General features: G+C 46.4%; 1 protein-coding gene across 1 annotated transcript in view; it reads right to left on the bottom strand.

The window, feature by feature from the left end:
- Window positions 1-4,744: 4,744 nt before the first annotated feature.
- Window positions 4,745-24,338, bottom strand: part of LOC128343841 (uncharacterized) — a 38,523-nt gene continuing 18,929 nt past the window's right edge. Inside the window, exons 6-10 of the mRNA XM_053293276.1 lie at window positions 9,358-9,624; window positions 8,783-9,058; window positions 7,052-7,330; window positions 6,413-6,613; window positions 4,745-4,806 (exon numbers count right to left, since the gene is read on the bottom strand). Of these exons, the coding sequence (XP_053149251.1) occupies window positions 4,745-4,806; window positions 6,413-6,613; window positions 7,052-7,330; window positions 8,783-9,058; window positions 9,358-9,624 (1,085 nt within the window). The remainder of the gene's footprint in view (window positions 4,807-6,412; window positions 6,614-7,051; window positions 7,331-8,782; window positions 9,059-9,357; window positions 9,625-24,338) is intronic.

The following is a 24,338-nucleotide window of genomic DNA, read 5'->3' as shown; positions in this document are numbered from 1 at the left end:
GCATCCAAGCCCCAATCGACTTCCCCACAATATCCAAAAGAGATGAGGGAATGGATGGAGGGCCCATGTCTGTGCTTGAGTGGAGAGGAGGACTACTGGATGGGGTAGAATCTGTTCTTCTCCCATCCTCCACTCACCCTCACTCTGGCTGAAGTCACTCTGAATGTTCATCAGGTTCAGTCTGAACTTTTCCCCCCAATTCCGTAGGGTCCTAGATGCTTTGTCCCAGAGTTGGTCATAATCCTTCTCCCCCTTCTTTATCCACTGTGCTCGAGGTAGGGCCCTCTTGTTGTTGCTGCCATGGAAAGCATAGGGCTGGTCATCCACGAATCCCGCAGCCGTGAATGCAGGTAACTCCTGGCTGGGCTCTGAGACCTTCGTGTATAAAAAGCACAAGGAATGTGAGGAGGAGCCTACCAAAAGAAAAGGGCAGGGCAAGGTTAGGGGACTTGCAAAGGAGAGCACCACCAAAGAACTGTTCTTGCTCCTTCTTGGAACAATGGAGAAGAACAAGAGCGAGGTGTAAAATCCAAGGGAAAGAGTTGTGGTATGCAAGTGATGTGTTTGAAAACCAAAGGAACTCCATGTTTGCCTAGAAAACCTCATTCTAACTTAAAGTAACCTAGCCCAGCTCAGGGACATCACTGCTTCTCACGATTAATGTCATGATCTCTCTCCAGCTAAATTGTATCTATGAAACATGTTAACACAGCTAAGGTTCCCACTGCTAGAAAACAGGATCTAACCAAATAAGGACACTTGCTGGGTGACACGGGCAGCCACTCAAATGGTTTAGCCTGCCTCACAGGGTTGTTGTAAGGAGGAAGAATGGGATACAGAAAAGACTGTGAGATGCCACATGGGAACAGGACCAGAGGCATATCTAGGGAAAATAGCACTTAGGGCAAGCACTGAAATTGCGCCCCTGTCCAAACATCTGACACCCATCTTTCAGATAACTTTACCATAATATCAGCTCAAAAATACAACTCCAGACACTTTCAGAAGAAACAGGTTGTAAGCAACACACACATGCATACACACATACAACCACACATGTGGCACATATGTGCCAGTAACCTTCCCAAGGAAACACAGCACATCCATGTGCTGGGCGTCTCTCCATAGAGCTAAGCAGTGAAAGCTCTCTTTAGCAAATGCTCTGCCAACTCAGCACACCTCACTACAGGTTCCTGCTTCCAAGAAATTCAAGGAAGGGTTTTTTCTGTTCAAACAGCTTTTGCCTTCAAGGGAGATAGTTGCAATGGGAAATCCTAGGGGCCCCAAACAATCTGAAATTATCCAGCACCTTACAATAGGCTTGGATCCAGCAGCCTGATCAGGAAGAAGGTGGAAGTTGCAGCTAGCCACAGAACAGCAAAACAGTGTGATATTCAGTTTTTTGTTTTAGTTTTAAAGCACCACACAAGTTAAAGGCAGACACTTTCCAAGTTTGAAATCCCACAAACCTTATAATCAGATTGCTTGACAAATATTCAGATAAAGATAGAGCTCTGTATAGAGAATTAAACAGCATGCGAGTGAATGTTTCCCTTTTTTTCCCCTTGCCTCTCACCCGCCCCACCCTTCAGTTTTGCCAGCTTACAAGGTATTAAACTAAAATTGTCTTTTTAAGGGATGTTTTGTCCACTTACTTTTGTGCCATTTATATCTGTTTTTTAAAATGCTCGGGTCCCTTGCCAACAACTTTGCATTCTTCTGACTCCCTAAATCAAGGAAAAATCTAGACTTGGGTCTTGCAGATGTCATTTTTGTTTTCAGCAGCCTTTGTTTTATTTTTTAAAAATGGCCACCGCACATGCTCAAATGGTCCCTGCAAGGTCCTATGCCTTGCCAGGCCTCGCAGAGGCCTTTTGAGCACGTGCAGCAACCTCCAAAATGGCCACCGCACTGATCTTTGTAGGCCCAAACAGGCCTGAAAATCAGCCTGGGACGGGCTGCAGCAGTGATCTAAGAGGCCGGCGGGGGGAGGGGGAACCTTTGTAGACCCCCCCCCTTGGCCTTTAGGAAGCCCCCCAAAGGGGCTACAGGTTTTAAAAAATCTACTAATTGGGGAGGGGGTGGGGGTGCAGTATGGCACTGGTGTCCCTTCCAGTGGCGCCTAGTTTCACCTATGAACAGGACTTTGTTAGCAGTTACACCCAAAGGGCCTTGGTGAAATTCAAGCACTGGAGTTTTATGCTGTGGCCTCTCGAGTGATGAGACTATGTTTGACCTGTCAGGCTTTAATGTCTCCTCAAAACCCCAAACTCATGAGTGAGGTGAAAATGTGGATGCCCTTTTTCCTATGATTTTATTGCTTTGCCTTTTGCCCAGGATTGCCGTTTTGTTCTCGTGATTAGAGGCCAGCCTACAACACAAGCCAACAAGCCCTAAATGTGGACATCATCCCCTGTTCTGCACTTCGCGGGGAGAGGGGCTCAAGGCATGCAGGGAAACAAAAACATAAATTGGAAAAAATGCCAAAAGACCAAACTGAAAATAGCCTCAGACTTAGTCTCAGGACGCTGTCCCTACATGGGGGGAGGGAATTGGTAACACACTTGCCTGTCTTTCTCTCAGGTAAACAGGTTTGCAACCAACAGTGCCTTGAATTGTCTTTCCAAGAAGGATTGGTCCTCCCCAGATTGAAGGAATACCTGGATCCATGCATCCAATCGCCAGGATGTGATTCCCAAGGGAGTCTCCAGAGGACATCAACCCTGACCCAGGAAAACTAACCAGCAGCAGCAGCAGCAGGTACCCAAGGGGAGTCCCTATCTGTGTTTCCAGTCCGACCCAGTGGTGACAGAACGTCCATCTGCTACCCTGTCTTGTGTTCGAGGAAGAGGGCTTAATGCAAAATTCATCTTCCTGCTCTTGAGTGCTGTAGGAGAGGAATAGTCAACAAATGCCTGAAGAGTGCCTGATAGCAAACAGGCAAGCCAATTTGTTTACTCTTCTCTGGAGTCATACATGCATCTCCCCAAGCTTTTGGACACTCCTGTAAAGCCCTGGAACCATCCTACCTGGGTAAGATGCCCTGCCAAAGACACTATTTCAAATTCAGCCAAAGCTACTTTATAAAATTGCCCACAAGTGGGGGAGTCAAGGCTCCCAAACACATGAATTTTCGAGCTTGTTTATGGACACTAGTCAAACACGCCAAAACAACACAGATCAGAGAACATCCAGGATAGCCAAAATCCTGCAACGCTGGACAAGAGCATTTGGAAGGCAGAACCAATTGAAGGACTAAAATGACTTTTTAAAAAAATAACCAAGGACTCTTAGTTTTCAGAATTCTACGACTCTCCTTGGCTTCCTTTTGGCCATGGCAGACTCTAGAGGACACTAAGGGGGGTGGGAGTTGATGATTTACACCACTTTCTTGTAGTGACTATGTGCTATGATTATGTTGGAAACCTTGCTTTCCCCTGTGCTGTAAGGACATGGATCTCACATGCTTGCTCTCTGGTCTTTTCCTTCCCTGACATCTTGTGCCATTCATCTCACTGTTTCACCCAGGGCATCTACCTGCAAGTCTGCACCTTTCCACAACTTACTGGTTCCATTTGCACTCTAAAGACATTAAGCTAGCCCAAGCTTTACCTACTAATTTTCTAAAGACCTGTATCTTGGGATATCTTTTAACTAATGTGACTGTAGATGACTTCTCATTGCTATTGCTTTGCACAAGCTGATAATCCATTAATTGCCAGAAGCACCTGGTTCTACAACGCAAGGCTGTTATTGATACTTTATTTGGGATGAAGATGGGTTAAGAGACAATGTTGCTTGCTATAAGTTGTATGATATATATACATACACCTTGCTGCTATGTGTAAAACTTTTTATCTATATCAAATCAGGCCAGATATGGGTGGTTAAGGATGTGTGTTGATTTATGGAATTATACTAATTATGCTTGTAGCTCTAGGATGTTGTATGCAATGTATTGAGTTTTATTGCCATGTGTACAGCCCATTTAGCACCTACCATTTCTGTAGAATCTATGCTTAGGCATCCCAAAACCACATATGTCCCAGATCCTTTAGCCACACAAAACACAGAACTATATTTCCAAGGCAAGGAAGATAATTCTAGTTATAGCATGTATTTTCTTTTTATTGATAATCACATTTTGCTTCTTACAATGCATTCCAGCTTTAATCCAAATGTTTATGAGAACCTTTAAACCTCTCCATAATGTAAGACCCAAATATACAGCTGTACCTTTACAAGCCTTAATAAGAACATCCTGAAAATTCAGGATAATCCAATTTCAGGGGGGAATTGCTGTGTTTAGAAAACCAAAGAAACTCCATGTTTGCCTAGAAAACCTCATTCTAACTTAAAGTAACCTAGCCCAGCTCAGGGACATCACTGCCTCTCACGATTAACGTCATTATCTCTCTCCAGCTAAATTGTATCTATGAAACTTGTTAACACAGCTAAGGTTCCCACGGCTAGACAACAGGATTTAACCAAATAAGGAGTAATCACCCAATGAACAACGAAAGAGGCATTCGCATGCGTACTAGATACTTAGACCACAATTGTATTGCCACGTATACTGTGTCTAGAGTGACAGCACCATTTAGATTGTCTGTATAAATGTAAGGTGCACCTTTAACCAAACTGTAATCGGTTTGAGAGCATGAGCCTACTGATTACCTATTGCTATCTGCAGAAGCAATAAAGCCTCAATTAATGATTCCCAACCTTGTGTCTAACTGATTGGTTAAGCGGACCCAGGAATGAGCCCCATCATGTAGAAAAAGCGCAAGGAATGCGGGGAGGAGCCTACCAAAAGAAAAGGGCAGGGCAGGGTTAGGGGACTGGCAAAGGAGAGCACCACCAAAGAACTGTTCTTGCTCCTTCTTGGAACAACGGAGATGAACAAGAGCAAGGTGTAGAATCCAAGGGAAAGAGTTGTGGTATGCAAGGACAAGGCAGTAGAGTGGCATCAGGAATATTAATAGTTCAATGATATAGATATTATGTACAGAGAGGCAGAGCCACCAAATGGTGCAGTGGGGAAGTAACTTGCCTAGGCAGATGCTGAAAGGCATCATCTCATTCTGCACAGGAGATGGCAATGGTAAACCCCTCCTGTATTCTGCCAATGAAAACCACATGGCTCTGTGGTTACCAGGAGTCGACACCAACTCGATGGCACAACTTTAGCTTTACTGAGAGGCAAGTGCAGACTGCTGTTCAGTGCTGTTGCTGCTGGCTGTTTGTTAGCCCACCTGTACTCCAGGACTGGAATACAAGTAACTAAAGCTCCATTCAAAAGCTGGCCTGGATCAAGGAATGGATTAACCATTAGCACACTTGCCTCCACTCTACCCTCTCCTTCTGCTTGGCCCTTGGAAGGAGGACCCCAGCTTTCCCCATCCTGCAACGGTGACAGACACACCGATGGAATTGGAAGAAGGTATCCTAATAATCTCTCCTTCCCTCTCTCCTCTCCTAAATCTGCACTCCAAGTTCTCTCTCTGGCAAGCTTTAAGCTGAGTTAATCGCAATTCAGACCCTTAAGTGAAAAACGCCTCGTCATGACTCTGATTTACATTGCTGGTTAAAGTTTTTGCCTTCATTAACTACCTCATCATTTTTCATTTCCTGTGCTCCAATAATTCTTAAATAAATCTGATTGTACCATATTCCTATCTCAAGCCTTTATTTCCAGACCAAATCTTTGCCCAAATTGATATTGTAATGTAATGGACGGTTCATTCTAGTTGTGCTAATTCGCAGCACAATCCCCAATAGTCTCAGGACGTTCCACTAGCATTCCAGAATAGTTCTATTAACAGATGAGAGATCTGCAGGCAAGGAGCATGACATACCCTTGGAACCAGCCACCTTACAGAGGAAAGGTGTACAGAATGCTCTCTTCCAGAACATGTCAGCCCCTAAGCTTTAGCAAGCAATGGGAGGGATGCAGAAATTAATAAGACGGGAGAAATGGGCCTGGTTGGGAGAGGATGTAGAAGGTCAGAAGCTTCAGAAAGGGGTGTTACATCCCCCAGGTATGACCTGGGATACATTCCTGAAGATGCCCTCAATCTGCAGCCCAAATGCCCAGGTGAGGACCACTGTTGTAATCTGCCATACCCACCTCCAAAGAACCAGCCCTCCCTCCCTCCCCCCCCCCCAAAAGTCTCTCACCACAGCCTTTCCAGGGAATTGGGAATTTAGAAAGCCAAAGAGAGATAGGGATGGCTGTCCAGGACAGGGGAAAAAATTGGTTAATGTGGAAGCACCCCATACAAATTCCTTCCTTGATCCCCAGGCCCACGTCTTCTGAAGCAGAGAAGAACTCCAGGCTGGTTGCTGACTGTTTCCTGGCCAACTGAGCCTCCTTACTTGGGCTCACTCAGCATCCCTGCCTAGGACTCACCAAAGGTCTGCTCATCTCCTCCACTGGAACAGTACCACACGCCATTGCACAAGGAAGCATGTGAGATGCACTGGCTGATAGGGCAGCGAGGCGCATCCTTCAGGGAGGGGTGCACCACTGTTGGGTCAGGAGTCGACACCGACTCGACACCGACTCGACGCTGCACTTGATGGGTGGTGGCAGGAACTGAGATGGTGGCATCTGGAGAAACAGTGGTAATGTCTTAGGAGAGTAAACAGGGAGAGTTTAATGGCAGAAATAGGCTTGGTTTGGACAGGGTGCATAGGATCCAAACCAGATTGGAAGAAAGTGGGAGAATCTAGGTTCTTCAATGAGACAGGTTGATGGAACAGATAGTAGTCAAAAGGAAGGAGAAGGGAGGTACTGCCAAGTCTTACCAACATGGAACAGGACACACCCTAGGAACCAGCCAACTTGCAGACGAAAAACAGCTTTGTGTATAGGATGCTCTCTCTTCTAGCAGACTCCATCCCCCAAACTCCATTATTAGCCCCTTCCTTCCCAGATATGGCCTTAGGAGCCCTCAATCTGCAGTCCAAATGCCCAGAAGGGAGCCGCCTCTGGAATCTGCCATCCCCACCCCAATGAACCAGCCCTCCCTCCCCTACAGTCTCTCACCTGGCCCTTCCAAGGGAATCAAGTGGGGTTCTGGCAGACTGGCATGTTCCACAGAACACAGGTAGCGCCCCCTGTCCTTGGGATCAATCTGAATGTTCGTCCGGCTTTGGTAGGTCCCATCTGAGTTGGGGTTGACAGAGAACTTGCCCTGCTTCCAGAACTCTCCATCTTTCCTCCAGGTGATGTTGATCCCCTTGGGGTAGAAGCCGTAAGCCTGGCAGAAGAGGGTTTCCTGGCCACCAACAGTTGCTTTGCGTGTCACCTTCACCACTGGGCGATCTGGAAAATGGCCACATTACTGACATTATGAATAAGGGCATCTTTCTAGCACCTGGCAGGGTGGATGCTGTACCTTAAGAGCAGGAAGGGAACTCATGTGGTCAATCTCATGCCCAAGTTATGATATCATAACGGAGAGCTGGTCTTGTGGTAGAAAGCCTGAATTGTCCCATTTTGCTAAGCAGAGTCTGCTCTGGTTTGTATTTGAATGGGAGATGTGTGAGCACTGTAAGATATTCCCCTCGGGGGGTTGGGCTGCTTTGGGAAGAGCATTAATGGAGGCTCCAAGTTCCCTCCCTGGCATCTCCAAGAGAGGACTGAGAGAGAGTCCTGCCTGCAACCTTGAAAAAGCTGCTGTCAGTCTGTGTAGACAATACTAATCTAGACAGATCAATGGTCTGATGCAGTTGTTGGAAGTTAAAGGACTTTGCGCTGTCTCTTTGCCTCAGACAGTGGAGGACAGACTAGTAAGTCAGAGGGCTAGAAGGTCAAGACATTGGTCATAACTTCTCAACTGCTCTGATGCTATCCCTTTGATATGTAGATTGCTACTCTTAGGGATTCAAACTTCCTTCCTCTCTCTCTCCTCATTACCTGGCCTCCTACCTTGCAACATGGCAAGCCTCTCTCCCTGCACCATATGTGCAGAGAGGATGCAGAATCCATCTGCATCCAGCTAGATAGATAGATTAGAGATCCTAACTCCTCACTTTCCTATCTAGAATGGAGTTCCTTAATAAATGCCTTTTATATTGATTTGAAACTATGAATTGGCTCCAAGTTACTTTACTCTCAGCAAACACGCATGCCTAACTAAATCTGCTGTGTTGTGCCTCTGTGCACGCTGCTATAATGAGAAAGGGATTCTCTCACCACAGAGAATTTCCAACAGCAGTATATGGCAGCTTCCTATGTAGTCTACAGCATACTCAATAGCAGAAAATCACCAAGAAATGTTTCATGGTGTTTCTCAGGCTATTTGAAAATACAATACAATATTTAGCAATACTGTAGTTATCAGGGCTGTGCATTTGGAAAGATCAAAAGCCCAAAATCGCCATTCCTTCCTGCCACCATGGAGAGACAGCCTCTTGAGGGGCAATTGCCCCAGGTAGTATGGGATGGGGGTGGGGTGAGGTCAGGTCAGGGTCAATCCTGACCCAGCACTGGTGTGGGGAAGACTGGGCAGGTGGGAAGAATCCTGCCAGCGTCCATGGGGAGGGCGGGGGTGGGTGGGGACTCATGCAAAGGACGTTGGGGAGAAGCGCAGGAAAGCTGGGGAGAAACATGTGGCTAGCTGGGGGCTGCAATTCTTCCAAGAGCTTCTCACGTTGGGGGGGAAAAGGCTAGCTCTGCCTTTCCTGCAACTTCACAAGGCTCTGGTTCCATGGTACAATCACAGACTACTACCACCCTGGCAACCACCCCACCCTGACCCTTTCCCATCCTCACCTTTCCTCAGCAGGGAGCCATTCCCACAGGCCACCAATGTCAGCAGCCGCTCAATGCAGGGCCCCTCCAGGTAGCGCTTCATGTTCGAGCTCATTGTCAGCAGAGACCCCCATTTCCCCTTCATCTTTTCGGCCACAGCATCGGCTACCGTCCAGGTGATGGTCTCTGTGTTAAAGCTGATGAAGTCCCGCCCATCATAACCAGATCGCCAGTATCCCCGTTTCTTCCCATCCTCACGCAGTCCACAGCCAAGCGTGCCCTGCCAGATGTGAAGCCCTGCAAGAGAAACCAAAGCAAGAGTGTCACAGCCAGGTCAGAAGTTCCCCTTCAGGAATCAACAATGCCTCGGCTGTTCCATGCAGAGTGATCTCTCTCTAGACCTCCCATCTCCCCTACAATGGGACACCTAGACCCTCTTTTCCCACAACCCCTTCCCATCTCTTTGGTTTTTTTGTACACCACCCAAAGAAGCAGGTTTTGGGCAGTATATAAATACGTTAAATAAATAAATCTCCAGCCATTTGAAGGAGAAGTACTGGGGATGGGTCTCTGTGTCCCTCCCACTCTCCACTCACCCTCACTCTGATTGGAGACATTCTGAAGCCTCACAAAAAGCGCTCTGAACTTTTCCTCCCAGCTCTTCATAGTCTTAGATTCTAAGTCCCAGAATTGGGTATCATTCTTCTCCATCCATTGTGCTCGGGCTAACACTCTCTTGGTGCTGCTGTCATAGTAAGTAATGAGCTGGCCATCCACGAACTGCCCAACCATGAACTCAGGAAGCCCCTGGTTGGGCTCAGAGAGCCACGTGTAGAAAAGGCTCAAGTAATGTGTGGAGGAGCCTGCAAGAGAAAAGGGAGGAGCAGGATTAGGGGACCTGCAGCTGGGAGCAATTGAGAGCACCCCCAATGATAGTCCATCAAGGATGTTGCCTTTCCACAGCAATCTCTAATTGGGAAGGGTGGAGAAGAAAGTGGAGAAGGGAAGAGGGATCCCCAAACAGAAATGGGCCATGATAAGAAATTGGGGGCTCCTGAAGGGAAAAAGCCTATGTCATATGTAGAGGAACTTTCATGCATCCTGGTGGGTTGTTGTTTTTTACACCAAAACTCCACAAATGCAAATTCAGATCACTCTTTGCATCTAACTCCCCAAACTGCATTGGAAAAATCCTGGCTCCGTCATCATGGTGCGAAATTGTGTTGCAAAGCATGGATCTAATGCATGGATCCTCCTAATACACAGAGTACCCCTCCCCAAACATGCCATCACACCACAGATTCTGATAGATGCTCACAATTTTCACACAGATTTTCCTTAAACTCAAATCCCCTATGATACCTACATCTGTAGAAAAGGCAGGGAAAGGAAGAGCCAGGAAACTACAGAACTGTCAGTTTGACACCAATATTGGGTGAAATCATAAACAGAGTATTAAGCATTCTGTCTGTGAACACTTACAAAATAATCTGGTGATTAGTAGGAGTCAGTATGGACAACCTACCTTCTGGACTCTCCGCAGAGAACTCTATCTTTCCCTTCCTCCCTTCCTAAGAACATAAGAACAGCCCTGCTGGATCAGGCCCAAGGCCCATCTAGTCCAGCATCCTGTTTCACACAGCGGTCCACCAGATGCTGCTGGAAGCCTAAAGGCAGGACTTTACTCCCCTGCAACTGCTACTCAGAGGCATCCTGCCTTTGAGGCTGTAGGTGGCCTATAGCCCTCCGACTAGTATCCAATGATAGAGCTCTCCTCCATGAAGTGATCCAAACCCCTCTTAACGCCATCCAAGGTAGTGGCCCCACATCCCATGGCAAAGAATTCCATAGATTAATTGTGCGCTGTGTCTATGTGTGGGTAGTTGAAGTCACCCATTAATACTGCTCTGTCTCTCTAAATTTCTGACTATCCCTAACCCTAACCCCTGCAACTGGTACCCAAAGGCACCCTGCCCCCGAGGCTGGCCTACAGCCCTCCAACTAGTAGCCGTCAATAGACCTCTCCGCCATGAAATTATCCAAACCCCTCTTCAAGCCATCCAGGTTGTTGGCTGTCACCACATCTCATGGCAGAGAATTCCACAAGTTGACTATGCGTTGTGTGAAAAAGTACTTCCGTTTGCTGGCCCTAGATTTCCCAGCAATCAATTTCATGGGATGACCCCTGGTTCTAGTGTTATGGGAGAGGGAGAAGAATTTCTCTCTATCCACTTTCTCCACACCATGCATGATTTTATAGACCTATATCATGTCTCCCTGCAGTCATCTTTTTTCTAAACTAAATAGTCCCAGGTGTTGTAGCCTAGCCTCATAGGAAAAGTGCTCTAGGCCCTTGATCATCTTGGTTGCCCTCTTCTCCACCTTTTCCAGTTCTACAATGTCCCTTTTTAGATGTGGTGACCAGAATTGTATGCAGTACTCCAGGTGTGGCCGCACCATAGTTTTGTATAAGGGCATTATGATATTAGCAGTTTTATTTTCAATCCCCTTCCTAATGATCCCTAGCATGGAACTGGCCTTTTTTACAGCTGCCGCACATTGAGTTGACACTTTCAACGAGCTGCCCACCATGACCCCAAGATCCCTCTCCTGATCAGTCACCGACAGCTTAGATCCCATCAGCATATACTTGAAGTGGGGTTCTTCATCCCAATGTGCATCACTTTACACTTGCCAACATTGAACCTCATTTGACACTTTGTCTCCCACTCACCCAGTTTGGAGATATCCTTTTGGAGCTCTTCACAATCAGTTATGGATTTAACTACCCGAAAGAGTTTGGTATCATCTGCAAATCTGGCCACCTCGCTGCTTACCCCTGCTTCTAGATCATTTATGAATAAATTAAAAAGCACCGGTCCCAGTACAGGAAATAAAGCTAACAATTATGAATGATCATGTTTATATAAGAGTAGAAACTCAACCATTTGTAATTAGGTTTTCAAATACTGTTAATTGTCTTGTCAATGTTTCTTTCCCCATCAATTATTTAGACAATTCCTTAGTGGGAACATTCAAACAAAGGAATATGTCTAACATTAGTTTCATCCATTAATTCTGCTCTTGCTAGCAAACCCTTATCATATAGACTCTTATAAAAACATCGCATTTTGTTTGTTTGCTACATCTTGAAATATTAAAAATCTGTACATATCTAATAAACTTGATACAAGGAGCCATTTGGGTTCCCATGTTTTCCCTGCACCTTTCTTGTATGTACGAAGTTGAGAACGATCTAAACATTGTTGGAAAACCTGTATCGCAGTCCCAGTGTGGTCGGTAATGCTGCTCTCAAAGTTTTTGCTGGAAGAAACATGAGCCAATTCTGGACAGAGCAAAGAAACAAAGAGTCCTACTTACAACTCAGTCAGGTGACTGAACAGAGACTTGCAAAAGGTTCCACCTCTACTCTGGATAGTGATAGAGTTCCATCCTCCATTTTTACATGCCAGGATACAATATATTGCATAAGAGACACTCCCTCAGGGAAAAGGCCTGGGGGCAAATTCTGTGTTCTCTCCCCAAATTTGATTGAGCTCCCAGAGGTACTCACCAGAGCAGTGACCCAGCAGGAGGGCAGCTGCCCCCAGGACCAAGAGCTGCCACCAAAGTAGCCCCATTGGGATCAGAAGCTGACAAAGTTTCTCACTACACTTTCGTTGCTCCCAGTTCACTTACTGCTGGCTTGTGGAAACTCTGAAACAAGAGCTTTGGTCAGTTTATTATTTATTTACTTATTTATTTATTTATTTCTCGATTTTGTACACCGCCCCAAACCTTTGTCTCTGGGCAGTTAACAATAGCATAAAACCAGTTAAAAACATATACAAAAAACTTAAAAACAATTTAACAAAAATAAACCAGAGATTAAAACCCAAAAATATTAGGAAGCTGAGAAAGCTTGGGTGAAAAGATGGGTTTTCAGGTGTTTTTTGAAAATTGCCAGAGATGGGGAGGATCATATCTCATCAGTGAGCACATTCCACAATCTTGGGGCAGCGACTGAGAAGGCCCGTCTCTATATAGCCACCAAACAAGTTGGTGCCGGTGACTGGAGACAGACCTCCCCAGATAATCTCAATGAGCGGTGGGGCCCGTAATGAAGAAGACACTCTCTTAGATACCCAGGGCCTAAGCCATTTAGGGCTTCATAAGTTATAACTAGCACTTTGTATTTAGTTCGGAAACCTATTGGCAGCCCGTGTAACTCCATCAGTAAAGGAGTAACATGGTCTCTTCGAGATGACCCAGAGACCAACCTGGCTGCCGCATTCTGAACCAACTGGAGTTTCCAGGCTACATACAAAGGCAGCCCCATGTAGAGCGCATTACAGAAGTCAAGTGTGGTTACCAACAGATGTACCACTGTTTTGAGGTCACTGATCGCAAGAAACAGGCACAGCTGGTTTATCAGCTGGAGCAGATAGAAAGCACCTCTGGCCACTGCCTCAACCTGAGAAACCAGAGAAGTGTGAATCCAGAAGTACTCCCAGACTGCGAACATGTTCCTTTGGGGGAAGTGTGACCCCATCTGGAACAGGCAGATCAAAATTGTCTCTAGAGTTCTGACCCCGCATAATAAGTACCTCCGTCTTATCTGGATTCAGCTTCAGTTTATTCTCCCTCATCCAGCCCATTATTGCTCCTAGGCAGGCATTTAGGGAGGATATGCCAGCTCCTGAAGAAGTTGGCATGGAGAAGTAGATCTGGGTGCCATCAGCATACTGGTAACACCCAGCTCCAAATCCCCTGATGATCTCTCCCAGCGGTTTCATGTAGATGTTTAAAAGCATTGGAGAAAGTACGGAGCCTTGAAGGACACCATACTTAAGCTCAGATTATGAAGAGCAACAGTCTCTAATCAACACCATCTGGAATCTGTCTGAGAGGTAGGAGCCGAACCACTGTAAAACAGTGCCTCCTACCCCCAACACCCTCAGATGTTCCAGCAGGATACTATGGTCGATAGTATCGAAAGCTGCTGAGAGATCCAAAGGGAACAACAGAGTCACACTTCCTCTGTCAATTCCCAATTGGAAATCATCCATCAGGCCAACCACGGCAGTCTCCACTCAGTAGCCCACCCAAAAACCAGTTTGAAATGGGTATAGATAATCAGTTACCTCCAAGACTGCCTGGAGCTGAGAAGCCACCACCCTCTCAATTATCTTGCCCAGCCATGGGAGGTTGGCAACAGGCCTATAATTGCTCAACTCTGAGGGATCTAATGCAAGCTTCTTTAGAAGAGGTCTAATGATTGCCTCCTTAAGATAAGGAGGCATCCTGCCCTCCCTCAGAGAAGCATTTATGATTTCCGTCAGGCTGTCTACAACAGCCTCCCTGCTAGATAGAACAAGCCATGTGGGACAAGGGTCAAGAGAACAAGTGGTAGGCCTCACCACTCCAAACAGCTTGTCCACATCCTCAGGAGTCACAGACTGAAACTGATCCAGTTGAATCACATAAGAGGAGTTGTTGGTCACCTCCAGCTCAGACACCAAATTAGTTGTGGAGTCTCCATCTAGGTTGGCCCGAATCCAAGATATTTTATCTGCGAAAAACTCTTTAAACACATCACAGTGAGTAACTGATGACTCCACATTCTGGTTCAAGGGACAGGGAGCAGATACCAGTCCCCTCACAACCCTGAACAACTCCGCTGGATGTGAACTCGCAGAGGCAATACGGGCAGAAAAGAACCGCCTCTTTGCTGCATGTATTGCCTGAGCATAGATCTTTAAATGTGCTCTATGTTGTAATCTGTCAGATTTGAGTCGAGTCTTTCTCCACTTGCGCTCCAGTCGCCTACCTTGCCACTTCAGCCCCCGTAGGTCTTCCATATACCAAGGGGCCAAATTTGAAGCGGGTCAGAGGGGATGCTTGGGAGCAATCGTGTCTATTGCCCTGGTGAGCAAGTTGTTCCAATTCTTAACCAGGGCATCAACAGGATCATTGGCAAAGCCAATATTGAATCCCTCCAAGGCTTCTTGGAATCTTACTGGATCCAATAACCTCTTTGGGCGGACCATTCTAATGGGACCCTCACCCCTGCAGAGGTGGGAAGTGGTTGTTAAGTCCAACCTTAACCAGATGGTAGTTCGTCCATGACAAGGGGGATATCACAGGAGTCCCCACCCACGGAACACCACCCTGATCAGAGTAAAAGACCAAATCAAGCATGTGACCTGCAATATGCGTTGGTCCAGTGACCACTTGGGATAGGCCCATAGTTGTTATGGCTGCTATGAACTCCTGAGCTACCCCAGACAGATTGGTCCCGAAATGTACATTGAAGTCCCCCAGCACCAAGACTCTGGGAGACTCCAATGCAAGTTCCGCGACCAAGTTCGTGAGTTCAGTAAGGGATTCCGTTGGGCAGCGGGGCGATCGGTACATCAACAGAAGTCCCAATCTATCCGTGGTCCTCAAACTCAAGTACACACATTCATTATGGTCCGATACCCTAACAGAGACCCTGGTAAGGGAGATTTATCCTTATAGACCACAGCCACTCCACCTCCCCGCCCACGTCCCCTCTACAGATATCCTGGAGGGAGAAGCTGGGACCAAACTGGACCACTAGCTTCCCCCAACCAAGTCTCAGTAATACATACCAGGTCGATCCCTTCATCCAGAGTTCAGGTTGATTTTGGACTGACCTAGCATTACAGAGGAGCAGGGAAAGGCTATGTGGGTTGCCGGTAGTGCTCCCCGAGGTCAAAGAGCTGGCAGGACAGCCGGAAGGGGAGACAGCTATTAAATTTCTGACTATCCCTGGAATGGCCTGCTGACCTGCCAACGTTACTTATTCTATTCCCCACCGCCACCGGGATAGCTGCCCCATTTTCAATGAAGGTGCCTCCTGTCCCCCCATCTCCAGACGAACCCAAACACATTACAGCAACTTCAACCCATCTAAAACAGCTTAAATCTAGTTAAGCGGAAGCCCTCTAGCCCTCCCCCTCAGGGGCAACCCACAGGCCCGCCACCACAAGGACCCTTCCTATAAAGCCCAAAACTGAGCAGGTGACCCGAGGAACAGCTGAGTACGCAGGAGCTGGTTCCAATCCTGCCCGCACTTCCCACCAATGTGAACCTTAGGCTGCTGCCCCACAGGGAAGCAAAAGCAAGCAGGCAACTGCGGAAGGAACCCCAGTACCCACCTGGTCTCTCACTCCAGGCAGCACTGGGTGGGAGGTAGATGGGCTTCTCAGCAGAGAGCTTTTCAGTTTAGATATATTCGGCCTATAGTGAAAAGGTGCTCTATCATCTGTTGATGACTGAAAAGCAGGTTTTGCTAGGCTTCCTCAGGACACGATGTAACATGAAAAGCAAAGAGGAAGACAGTTTACACAAAAATAATCTTGTGTAAAAAAACCAACAACCCACAAAAATGCTTCTACACTTCCATGACCGAGTTTCTTAATAATTAAAGAGTTGCACAGGGTGGGATTAGGACATGCAGAGACCCTAAATTATGTCCAACTTGAAAGGCCCCATAGCATTACAAAAATATTGATTATTCTAATAAACAGGACCACGGATATAGAAATAATAAAGCTCTAGTTTTACCTGGCAAAGATACAACAAAGAACTAATTACTTAACAAAAGCAGCTATCTTGCAATAATTCCTATTTGTATTAGAAATATCTTTAGACGAAAATACATTATGTAAATATGGATACATTATGTTAAAATCTTTTTAAATATATATATTCAGAGGACCCGCAGCTATAGCCTAAATCTGGTACAGGAGCTGCAGGAGCAGCCTGCAAAAGGGACCATGTTTCCATAGTATTGCATACCAAACAATCTTTTGGAAACCATAAGTTACATAGTTTCATCATCATACCTTACAAAATGCAGACGGGCCCAGCCCAAAGGTGTGGTTTCAGAGCAAATTGTGTTGAAGGAGGATGCCGCGAGGCAACTCTTACAAATGATGAATAAGAGGCATGTCTAGGGCATATCAGTCCCTGCATATCTAGGGCATATCAATCCCGGCTCCTCCTATCCATACCATCAGGTCGATCTCCCTCCCTCCTTCCCTCTCACTCACTCTCTGTCCAACTCACCCCCACACCAGTCAGACTCTCCCAAGCTTGTTGCTGCACAGTGCTGCTTGCCAGGTTTGGGGGTGCATGCAAAAAGCCACATTTTGCTGCAGAGAATGCAGAGATCATAAGTAACTTAACTCTGCAGAGTGCAGGGGCAATTTTGCATCCCACAGAACTATGGAGAGGGCACAATCAGGAAATAATTAACTGCCTGCCTACTCCCTGCTGGAGGATGGCAACGTTGCTGATAAGACCACTTAGCAGGCAATGAGCACACAATGGTTGCTGCTTCCTGAGTGGAAGGCTGTAAATGATCTGCAGAGATCACTCAGGAAGTATTTCTTGCTTTCAGCTAAAAAGCACTGGAAATGGTCAGGAAGGGCTGGGAGTGCAGACAGAGGAAGCCAAAAACCCAAACATAAATGCACCTGCACAGGCCATTCACGCTGGCTACAAATAAGGCAGGAACATGGGTGGGGCAGCCATTGCACTTTCGCCCCCTTCAAGTGGCGCCCAGGGCACATGCCCTGGCTGCCCCACCCTGGATACACCTTTGCCTATTAGTATGCTTGTTTCAGTCAAACCAGTGTGTCAGTGCTCTTTAAGTCCGTGTGGATTTTTCCATAGTCATGCTGTGACAAAACGCAGATCCCCATCTTAGCTTAACAGCATCTTACTTTTGTTACTGAGGGGACAGGGCCATCAAGCTAAAGGTCTAAGCCTTTTCCACAGTAGGTAACCATGTCTGAAGCGGAATCCGGTTTGTCTGAAACAAATTAGAAGCAGTTTATTGAGGCACTAGACCCTACACACAAGTAATGAGAAATAACATGACAGCAGTCTGCTCGATACTTATGACAAATAAACTCTTAATAAACGAACCTTTAATGCACATGAAATAGCATATATTTCAAATAAATAGCATGCCAACTGTCATATAAGGCAAAAATGAACAGTGGAGAGAAGGACTCACAATGCATTCAGATACATCACAATGCAAAGCAATCCTGAGCAACAAATCACTCTAAGCAACAAATGATGAAATATTCCTACAAGGTCCATATTACTTCTGCACATTCAGCTATCTCTCTGTTTGCTTCTGCTCTTCTACTTAAAAATTAGTCTGTGCAAATATTCAGCTCTGAAGAGTCAAGACCCAATATTCTCCACAGCTGCCCAGGCACTGCATGGGATGTTTTTGGTTAATCCGTTTCTTGATCCAGGCCAGATTTTGAATGGGGCTTTAGTTACTTGTATTCCAGTCCTAGAGTGGAGGTGGGGCTTAAAAACAGCCAGCAGCAAGAGCACTGAAAAGCAATCTGCACATGCAATCTGTACATGCTATCTATTTCATTCCACTCCACTGCCTTGTCCTTGCATACCACGCCTTTTCCCCTTGGATTCTACACTGCACAGTCCACATCCCAGTGATTTCCACCCAAGTTCTCAGACATCACTGGGAAACAGCAGGTCTCCTTTTCTCTTTAAGAGACTCCACATAGGGCACAGCACAACACTCCATGCAGGTGAGCAGTAGAAATTACCCTGCCAACTGAGCAAAGAGGCACCTTTTAAGTGGTGATTCCCTTATATTTAGCAAGGGGAGAGCAACTGGCCCTATCCAGCCCCAGCACAGCATCTCAACAGAGGCCATTGCTGGTGTTTTATGTTTCTTTTAGATCCAGAGCCCTCTTGGGAAAGGGGACCACCTGGTTAATTTATTATGTGTTTTTCTATGTGAACTGCTATGAGAACTCTGGTTGAAATGTGGTACATCAATATCCATAGTAATAGTAGTAGAAGAAGAAGAAATGGTCACCTCTGAATGGGCTGTACAATGGGCTGAATGGGTTGTACAAAGCCAAAGAGCCATTTGGCTTTGGCTCTTCATAGCTACATATTTGCACAAGCCTATTAGAAAACATGAAGTCCTGTTTCCCATTTGGAAGCATACTCATAGGCAAGGACATTCTTAGGCGTATCCAGGGTGGGACAGCCAGGGCACATGCCCTGGGCGCAGCTCGAAGGGGGTGCAAGTGCGATGGCTACCCCACCCACGCCATGACCCACCACAAAAAATTCACACTTTTATTTATTTATTTTTGGAACCTGGCGCCCGCACCCCCCCATCCCCACTCATTGCGAGGTCTACGGTTCTGCATGCCCCGGCCAAGCTGGCACCTGCCCGCATCCCCTGCCCTCATGCATTCACACTGTTCCTCCAAGTTCCGACACCAGCCAGCCACCAGTAGTTCCTGGCTTCTTTGCTCACTCTGGAGTTTCTCCCTCTCTCCTTTCCCCATCTCCTTTTTGCCTCATGGTCGAGGAGAGCTCTCATTGGCTGGCGGGTGGACACATGATAAGATCCAGAGAAAGGCACAGAGCTCACACATTGCTGTGAGGGACACCCACGCCAGCAGTCTGGCCATATGGTGAGAGGTTGCTGCTGCAACAAGATATACAAAGACATGGAGAAGGCTGACGACTCCTCAAGTTAGTCTAAACCTGAGAGAGACCCTTCCTTGTTGTTGGCAGAGGTGGGGGTGGGGAAGAGGGAGAGCTGGCCAGGGTGAGCGAGCAAGCAGGAGACTACTCATTACTGTGAGGGATGCCCACACCTGCCTGGCTTGGTTTCTTTTCATTTTCTGAGAATCTCTTGGTGGAGGAGAAGAAAAAGGGTCTTTTTAGTGTAAGGAGGGGTTGCAACGTGCCACTAGAGCAGAGAAGAGTGTGTTCCCGCCTCTTTTGTAGCCAGCATGAATGATTCATGCAGGAGCATTTATGTTTGGGTTTTTGGCTTCCTCTGTCTGCACTCCCAGCCCTGGCTGACCATTTCCAGTGCTATTTAGCTGAAAGCAAGGAATGCTTCCTGAGTGATCTCTGCAGATCATTTACAGCCTTCCACTCAGGAAGCAGCAACCATTGTGTGTTAATTGCCAGCTAAGTGTTCTTATCAGCAATGTTGCCATCCTCCAGCAGGGAGCAGCAGGCAGTTGATTATTTCCTGATTGTGCCCTATCCATTGTTCTGTGGGACGCGAAGTTGCCCCTGCACTTTGCAAAGTTAAGTTACTTATGATCTCTGCACTCTCTGCAGCAAAATGTGGCTTTTTGTGTGCACCCCCAACCTGGCAAGCAGCACTCTGTAGCAACAAGTTTGGGAGAGTCTGACTGCTGTGGGGGTGAGTGAGAGGGAGGGAGGGAGATCAACCTGATGGTATGGATGGGAGGACCAGGGATCATAAATTCACTGATGGTCCTGCAAAACAAGTAACACTCCTCCCCCCCTTTAATGAGCATAGTATGGAATGAAACTGGTTCAGAAATACCATAATTTTCATGTAGTGCCATAATTTGCTAATTAAAAGATTAATGAGCTTGACTTGTATTTTTGAGCTGATATTATGGTAAAGTTATCTGAAAGATGGGTGTCAGATGTTTGGACAGGGAGTGGGTGCAATTTCAGTGCTTGCCCTAGGTGCCATTTTCCCTAGTTACGCCTCTGCTCGTAGGAACATAGGAAGCTGCCATATACTCAGTCAGACCATTGGTCTATCTAGCTCAGTATTGTCTTCACAGACTGGCAGTGACTTCTCCAAGGTTGCAGGCAGGGATCTCTTTCAGCCCTATCTTGGAGAAGCCAGGGAGGGAACTTGGAACCTTCTGTTCTTCCCAGCGCAGCTCCATCCCCTGTGGGGAATATCTTACATTGCCCACACATCAAGTATCCCATTCATATGCAACCAGGATGGACTGTCACGCCCTCGATCTCAGATCGGGAGGAGGAAGGGGAAGCTGACAGCCTTTTCGCCGATGCAGGGGTGCCTGAGGGGCAGAGCCCAGCTGTCAGTTCCCAAGAGATGGCTGAGGAAGGTCCGGCTGATGTTTCAGAGCAGGCACAGCAGTCTGCGGCAGCAGAGACAGCTACGGACAAACTAGAAGATGAGCTGTGCAGGCAACCCCCACTGGCTCCACAGCAACGGCATGTCAGAAGGCAGAGACCACAGCTGGAAACTATCAAGAGGAGTAAACGCCTCTTGCAGAGGGCTGATAAGCCTTGAATCCCTGCCAGCTGAGAGTTATCAGCTTAGACTATAAAGCAGGTCAGCAGCTTTCTGTTAGCTACTGGAAGACATTTGTCAACCCTTGTGTCGACAGCTTTCAACCGAGCCTGATGTTTCGTTTCTGCAACCCAGTTTGTATTGTGGACTATCTTCCTGGACTTCCCTTCTGGGTGGCCAGATTGCTAACATGGACCCTGCTTAGCTAAGGGGACAAGTCATGCTTGTTACCACAAGACCAGCTCTTCTACTCAAGTTTGTTTGTTTGTTTTAATGGGGTACACTGACTTTCCAACACAGATACAGCTGTCTCTTGGTAGGGACAGTGGCAAAGCCACCAGGCAATTTTTATTTATGAGTTAAAAGGTGGCTCCAAAAGTGGTGTTTAAACTCTCTGGAGCCAACTTGCCCCTATACACACTGGATAGGACATGTCTTTCCCAGTGTATGAGGGAGTGAGCCAGCTTCAAATGTGGGGCACTTAAATGCCCCAGTTTTGGAGCAGACTCGGAGGAAATCAGCATGGCACCCCAGCCAGTGCCCAAATTTGAGTGTTTCTTTTTATTTACTATTTGTTTGATTGATTGATTGATTGATTTCTACACTGCCCTTCCAAAAATGGCTCAGGGCAGTTTACACAGAGAAATAATAACTAAATAAGATGGCTCCCTGGCCCCAAAGGGCTCACAATCTAAAAGAAACATTAGATAGACAAGCAACAGTCACTGGAGGGGTACTGTGCTGGGGGCGGATAGGCCCAGTTACTCTCCTCCTGCTAAATAAAGGGAATCACGATGTTAAAAGGTGCCTCTTTGCCAAGTTAGCAGGGGTTTTTAGAAGGCTGGTTACCTTTTAAAGTCACCTTAAGTGGTGCAATGGGGAAATGCTTGACTAACAAGCAGAAGGTTGCCGATTCGAATCCCCGCTGGTACTATATTGGGCAGCAGTGATATAGGAAGATGCTGAAAGGCATCATCTCAGACTGCGTGGGAGGAGGCAATGGTAAACCCCTCCTGTATTCAACCAAAGAAAACCACGAGGCTCTGTGGATACCAGGAGTCAAAATCGACTTGACGGCACACTTTACTTTACCCTTTTAAAATGTTATTGATGCAAAAAAAACCTGCATATACAAGACCTGAAAGGCTGGATATGTTTATTTTATAATTGTATTATAAATATTCTAAATTAGGTGAAGTTAATGATCCTGAAGTACTATATTTGTTCCTGGACTGAGATTTATGTGATTTTTTTAAAAAAATGGCTTTGTGTACATTTCTGAAAATATTTATTTATTTATTTAAAAAAATTTATTGCTGCCCCAAACGAAAAAGTATAATGGGGAAAATGTATAGAAACAAAACCCTGCTCCAAAGTTCCAGCAAGGCCAAAGTTACCTGGATATTCAGCAACATAGCTCTGTGATATCCACAGTGTTGACTACAAACCTCTCTTCAGAGGGGAACCTTCAAGCCCCAATTAGGGGAGATATAAAACATTTTGCATTTATCCAAAACTGTTGAACTAACAAGTTGCTCCAAGGCTGGAGTTTCCATTCCATTTTGTGGTAGCACAAACATGTTTTCACTTGTGCAACAAGGTACATAACCCGTGGCACACCTCATATGTTTCGCAGGGAACTTTTGCAGAAGATCACAACCCCCCAAATCCTTGTGCAGCTATGGGACCTTACGCTAGCACACCTTGGTTTGTTGCACAAGGTGGTTAGGGTTAGGATGTTTTGCTGCTGATCAGAACAGCACTAAAGCTACTCTTGACAGAAATACAAGGATAGATGGATTAAAAACAAGGAAGCAAGGGATTAAGACATGAAGTGAACTGATACGAGGATGAACTGTATGAAGAAGAAGGAAGTGATGCTTGCAGAGATCTTCACCGAAGTGTCGTCCCAAGGAACTTGTCTTGGTGCCATATCTCTTGGCCTTCCATGTATTTCCTCTGGACCAGGGAGAAAATCGCAAATTTCCCATTCTCTTGCCTCAGGGACTACATCACCCTGTAGCTCCTGGAAATAAATGAAATAGGTATATAGATGCATTGAAACAGGCTGGTATCTGGAATTCCATGCACATGCCTTTGGGACAGGATTTAAGCATAGGCCAAGGATTGGGCTTAATGCTCTTCAAATACCAGGGGTCATCCTATGAAACTGAAGGTCGGTCAGGAAATTTAGGACCGACAAAAGGAAGTACTTTTCCACATAGCGCACAATCAGTCTATGGAATTCTTTGCCATGGGATGTGGTGATGGTCACCAGCTTGGATGGCTTTAAAGGGGGCTTATACAAATTAATGTAGGGCAGGTCTATCCGTGGCTACTGGTCTGGTGGCTATAGGCCACCTCAATCCTCAGAGGCAATATGCAACTAAATACCAGTTGCAGGGGAGGAGAGAGGGCAGGAGCTGAGCCTGCCCTCAGCTCTTGTTTGTGGGCTTCTCAGAGGCATCTGGTGGGCCACTGTGTGAAACAGGATGCTGCACTAGATAGGACTTGAACCTGATCCAGCAGGGCTGTTCTTATGGCCTTATGATATATCCTGGGCTTCTCTGGATGTGTGAGCTATTGGCAGGGAGGTTGCTCTTGTTAATAAAACCACCTGGATTTGGTACCAATTTAGGCACTTCATCTCATGGGGTTTGCATGGGATGGAAGTGCCCGTGTGGGAGAGAAGAGAAAGTCATTGTGGCAGCACCCCATTCCGAGTCCTTCTCTGATCTCTCAGGCCCAGTTCCTCCAAAGCAGACTCCAGGCTAACCACCGACTCAGTCCTGATCAATGAAGAGACTCTGTACACTTCCCTAATCAGGACTCTGCAGTTCAACTCAGTACTGCTGTCAGAGCAGTCTCATACACCATGGCACAACTTTGCTAAGTGGGCAAAGAGGCATCTTTGAAAGTGGGGATCCTCTCACACTTAGCAGGGGGAGAGCAACTAGCCCTACCCAGTCCGATCACAATGTTTTACCAGTGGCTGCTGGTGGTGTCTATTTTATGTTTCTTTGTAAGTTTGTGAGCCTTTTGGGGGCAGGGAACCCATTTCTTTTTCTGTGTAAACTGCTTTGGCAACTTTCTTTTTAAAAGGGTATATATAATATCTTTAGTAACAATAATAATATTTGCACAGGTAGTTGCAGGAGACACACTGTTTGTTGGAGCAGACAGCCTCATCCTTCCGGCAGGGATGCACCATCAGAGGTAGTGTGGGCTTCATGGCCCATCAGAGCTCAGGAAACCGCATTTGGTGAGTGGTGACAGAGGACGCTGTGGGAGCAGGAATTGAGGGGGTGGCAGAAATTTACTATTTTTGCTTGTTTGATTTTTATCCACCCCAAAAAAATTTTCTCTAGGGAATTTGCAAAGAATAAAAACAAAAACAAGCAAACCTTTAAATACCAAAATTAAAAGAACTAATAAAAA

Source organism: Hemicordylus capensis, chromosome 2 (assembly GCF_027244095.1).
Source record: "Hemicordylus capensis ecotype Gifberg chromosome 2, rHemCap1.1.pri, whole genome shotgun sequence".
Classification (NCBI taxonomy): domain Eukaryota; kingdom Metazoa; phylum Chordata; class Lepidosauria; order Squamata; family Cordylidae; genus Hemicordylus; species Hemicordylus capensis.
This window is presented reverse-complemented; position numbering and strand designations above follow the sequence as displayed.